The sequence below is a fragment of the Vigna radiata genome, unplaced genomic scaffold (genome assembly GCF_000741045.1).
Source record: "Vigna radiata var. radiata cultivar VC1973A unplaced genomic scaffold, Vradiata_ver6 scaffold_283, whole genome shotgun sequence".
Classification (NCBI taxonomy): Eukaryota; Viridiplantae; Streptophyta; class Magnoliopsida; order Fabales; family Fabaceae; genus Vigna; species Vigna radiata.
Window position 1 is genome coordinate 50,052 of NW_014542221.1, and position 4,596 is coordinate 54,647.

The following is a 4,596-nucleotide window of genomic DNA, read 5'->3' on the forward strand; positions in this document are numbered from 1 at the left end:
AGATGTTCAAAGTGACACAATTTTCTCTTATTTTAGTTTGATATTTTTTATATAAGAATTGGAATAATTCAATTATCACGTTTAACTATATTTATTTGTGTGTTATATCTTTACCAAAATAACTATAAATACTAAAAATTATGTAAAAGAAAAAAGAAAAAGAAATAGAGAAGCTGATATTGTTTACTATTCAATTCATACTGAGTCAGGCCACCTTATTGGACCATCCATCGCTACCAAGAAATAAATAGGTATAGAAACGCGTTGCATACGTTTACTTTTGCCCCTATAAATAACATCATCACCTTCAACTTACCACTACCAATATCACAAAATCCAAAGCCTAACTTTTCGTCTGTCACAGACTGCTGCATAGAAAATCAACTTCAACTTTCTTCATGGCTCCTTCTAAGCCACTGCTGCAAACGTCTGAATCTAGCACACAAGAACCTACCACAGTAACCACGTAAGTGTTTCATCAATAATATTTGTTTCCTATGGTTAATTATATACTAACGTTAATTAAAAACATTTGTTGCATGTTCTTTTGAAGTTGTGAGAACACTGAAAACACTCCTTGTACATGTGACACTGTCGTTGAAGAGGAAACAAAAGAGAGTGATTCAGGAGGCCAGAGAAAAGGGGATCACCAGGGAGATACAGGAACAGGTGCACAAACAACCGCAGATGGAATTGGAAATGTCATAGTTGAAGATAATACTCAAATTGAAAACACTCCTTGTACATGTGACACTGTCGTCGAAGAGGAAACAGAAGAGAGTGATTCAGGAAACCAGGAAAAAGCGGATCACCAGGGAGATACAGGAAGACGTCCACAAACAACCGCAGATGGAATTGGAAATGCCATAGTTGAAGATAATACTCAAACTGAAAACACTCCTTGTACATGTGACACTGTCGTTGAAGAGGAAACAGAAGAGAGTGATTCAGGAGAAGAAGAAAACGAGCAAAATGGGACAGAGGAGAGTGGTTTTAATGGAGGAAGAAAAGCTACTCACACGGGAGATAAAGGGAAACCGCCACAATCAACCATAAATGGAACAGAAAATGGCATCATATTATAAACACTTGTTATATATGTGAAGATGTCACCGACAAGTGATTTAGAAGAACACCCAGTTCAGAATGAACTCACGCTCTGCTTTCTTAATTTTCTTAATTACTTTCGCTTCTCGTTTGTTGTATTAGTTATTGCTTTGAATATTTTTGTGTTGTTTAGAAAAGTTAGGTTTCCCCTTCTCTCCGATAAATGATTACTTTAATATCACTTTGGTCTCTCTTCATCTCTTTATGCAAACTGTCACTGTTGAAGCTCCTTGTCGTTGAAACTAGAAGTGGGCTTGCAAGACGAAAGGGACTTTTCGGAGTTACAAACTAGAAGAGCATTCCCACACTAAAGCAAAAACAACGTATAACGTTATACGTTCAACATCCAATCACTGAATAACCAACGTTAAAAATGATCGGTGAAATTTTTGTAAATAAATGCAATTGTAGAACGTCAAAGTCCCATACAATTCGACGTTCTATTATGATAATTATTTAAAGTAGCACGTCATCATCTTTTTTTTCTTTTAAACCACCATTAGTACATCGAATTCTGTAGGGGCTTCGTCATATTATTTGTCAGCTAGAAGCCAAAAGTAGCTACTTTTTAATTCTTTTTTTCTTTTAAACCACATATAATATGTTGAATTTTGTAGGGGTTTCGACGTATTATATTTCAGCTAGAAGTCAAAGAGTTACCTCTTTTTAATTCTTTTTTCTTTTAAACGACTAATAATACGTCAAATTATGTAGGGAGATTGAAAATTCATTCACTTTATCTTAGCGTGCGATACCTTCTTCTCTTCTCAAACTTTTCTCGAACGAAGTTTGACGACCATCACATGTAATCTTTCTTTCATTTGATACAGATGCATGTTAATTAACTACTTTATGTATGATTTTCGTTTGTTTTGACCAATTATTTTCGTTTGTTTGATTGAACTTGTTTGTTGTTTGTTGTTATTGTTGATATTATACTACACATTCATAGTTCATGCTAATTTGTTATTTTTCTATTTTTCAGGTCTCGTAGAGTTGTAAAAAAGATCACAATTAATTAAAAAAAAAACAAAAAATTGCTTAACGTCGAATATTAACAAAATTCGACGTCAATTTGATTAACGTCAAATTTTTTAAATTCGACGTCAATTTAAAGTCTCCCGATATGACGTCGAACTCGAATTCCACATAAAAGGCCAAAAAACAACGGCGTTATACGGTATTTTTGTACTAGTGCCAAAAGATAAAAGGGCCAAAGTGGCTTTCCTCGGAGTGTTGGGTTCGTGATTAAGATTATCTTCAACCTTCTTTTATCCATGAATAATAAACAGTGATGAAATGAACCCAATGAGCTATGTCATTCAAAAAAGAAAGAAAGATATAACAAAGACATTGAATTGATACAAAAATTGTTATATCTAGACAAACTCCAATTACGAAGGAACCGTAATTTGAAGAATTTTTCCCAATTTTTCTTTCCAAATCTTAATTCGAAAAAAACAGATGGGTGTAATTAAAATTTCCCCAATTTTTTAATTAAAAAATATGAATTTACATGTCACAGTCACCTTATTATCCTATAAACTAGACCACATCATAAAAAAAACACACACACAAACACAATCAGCATGCCACGTAATGGCCTCTAAAATGACATTTGTCCAATTTAATGGTAAACCTCTGTTTGTTTCAATTTTTCAAAATTAAGGATCCAATTGAGAAAACCAATAAGAGGAGGATCTATTTGAGATTCTGACCGAAAAAAAGAACCTCCTGAAACATTAAACCTTCAATTTATTTTTAAAATTAAAATTAATATATTATCACTACAAGAATTTTTTTTTGTTTAAACCATTTAGGCGTCCCTATTTTCGTTCGGTCCTCCGACTTTGGTCCCTTTCTTTTAAACTTTCCCAATTGAGTCCTCAGAACTGCTAATTTGAAGTAATTCAGTCCCTGCCGTTAAAAATCGTTAACGGCCGTTTAAGTATGGATGACGTGGCATTATAAATGAATTTTATATTAAAAATTATTAATGAATATTCAATTAATCAGGATTTTAGAAGGGCAAAGTGGGAATAAGAAAGACTTTCTTCTTCCTCCACATTCTCTTCCATGGATGCGTTTTGGTTCTTTGGTTCTTTGAATTGGGAATGCACAAACCTTGAAGGTGGTTTCCCTTACAGGTTGCGATTGGGATTCTAGCTTGGAGGAGGTGGATGGAGATTTACAGTGGTACTCTGGATGCTTTTTGAAGGTTTCTGTTGTGGCCAGATTTAGGGGTTTTTGGGTTTTTCTGGTTTAGCTTTGCCAGTCCGATGATGGTGGGGAGTGGTAGTTTCACTGATTGCAATTGGAGCGTGAAGGAGATCGAATCTTGCGATCTGGCAGAGAAAAACATGCTATTGGTTATGCGATAGTGAAGAAGACAAAGAAATATTTCCTTTCTAAATTTAAGAATTTTAAATAGCATTTAATACTGGCAGGACATCATGTTATTCCTTACCATTTTTTATTTCAGGAAGAGGAACCTGCAATAAATTCTGATGATTCAGTACACAGTAATTTGGCAAGAAAATGATCTGGATCTCAAATTGAAGGTGATTTAGCTGAAGATGTTCCTGGAAAATGTGTCAGGGCAACAATTGATGCTTTAGAAGAACCTAGCAAAGAGTTGGATGAACGTACCACTTCCAACTCACAGGATGAGACTCCTTCAAATGTTTTAGTATTGTTCATTGCTCTCGTAACATTATCTGTGGGACAATATTTGAAACCGAGAAGGGCATATTTGATGCAATTTTGGAAGGCAAGCTTGATCTGGAGAGCGCACCATGGCCTTCTATTTCAGCTACTGCAAAGGATCTGATCAGAAAAATGTTGAATCATGACCCTAAGAAACGCATTACAATTGCTGAAGCCCTTGGTAAGTATTTCACTGATGCATTTTATGTTTTAGCCACACATATTTTGATGGTTTTTCAAGTATGTATTCCATCCAAACTCAATAAAAAAGCATTGACATTACTCATCTGAACCAGAACACCCGTGGATGAAGGAGGGTGGCGAAGCATCTGACAAACCTATAGACAATGTTGTTTTAACTAGGATGAAACAATTCAGAGCAATGAACAGTTGCAAGACATTAGTATGATATGTTCTTGATGCACAACGATCAGTTTCAAACGATTTTGTCCAAAAATCCAGATTTTAGCCATTTTCCGTATTTCTTTCCTAGGAGCGAGAATGTGAAGAAGAAGAAAGTATTCCTTATTCCCACTTTGCCATTCTAAATTCCTGATTAATTGAATATTCATTAATAATTTTTAATATAAAATTCATTTATCACGTCTGTTAGAATCGACTGCAGCGGAATTATTAGCGTGGAATAACAAACCAAGAGGGTTTTTAAAACAAACGCGTGCCTTTTAATTTCTACTCAATTAAACTTACTACGCAAATAATAGATATAAATAAAAGAGTAAGGTTGAGAGAAATTTGCACAGATAATTTTATCCTGGTTCGGAT

At 34.5% G+C, this 4,596-nt stretch overlaps 1 protein-coding gene across 1 annotated transcript; it reads left to right on the forward strand.

Annotated features, from left to right (window-relative positions):
- Positions 1–323: 323 nt before the first annotated feature.
- Positions 324–1,346, forward strand: LOC106779465. Its single transcript, XM_014667569.2, has 2 exons — positions 324–466; positions 554–1,346. The coding sequence occupies exons 1-2, from the start codon at positions 399–401 to the stop codon at positions 1,083–1,085; spliced, it is 600 nt and encodes a 199-aa protein (XP_014523055.1). The 5' UTR covers positions 324–398; the 3' UTR covers positions 1,086–1,346.
- Positions 1,347–4,596: the final 3,250 nt, after the last annotated feature.

Coding starts and splice junctions, on each gene's coding strand:
- LOC106779465 (XM_014667569.2), top strand. CDS start 399: ATGGCTCCTTCTAAGCCACTGCTGCAAACGTCTGAATCTAGCACACAA. Junction 467..553: donor GAACCTACCACAGTAACCAC/GTAAGTGTTTCA, acceptor GTTCTTTTGAAG/TTGTGAGAACACTGAAAACA.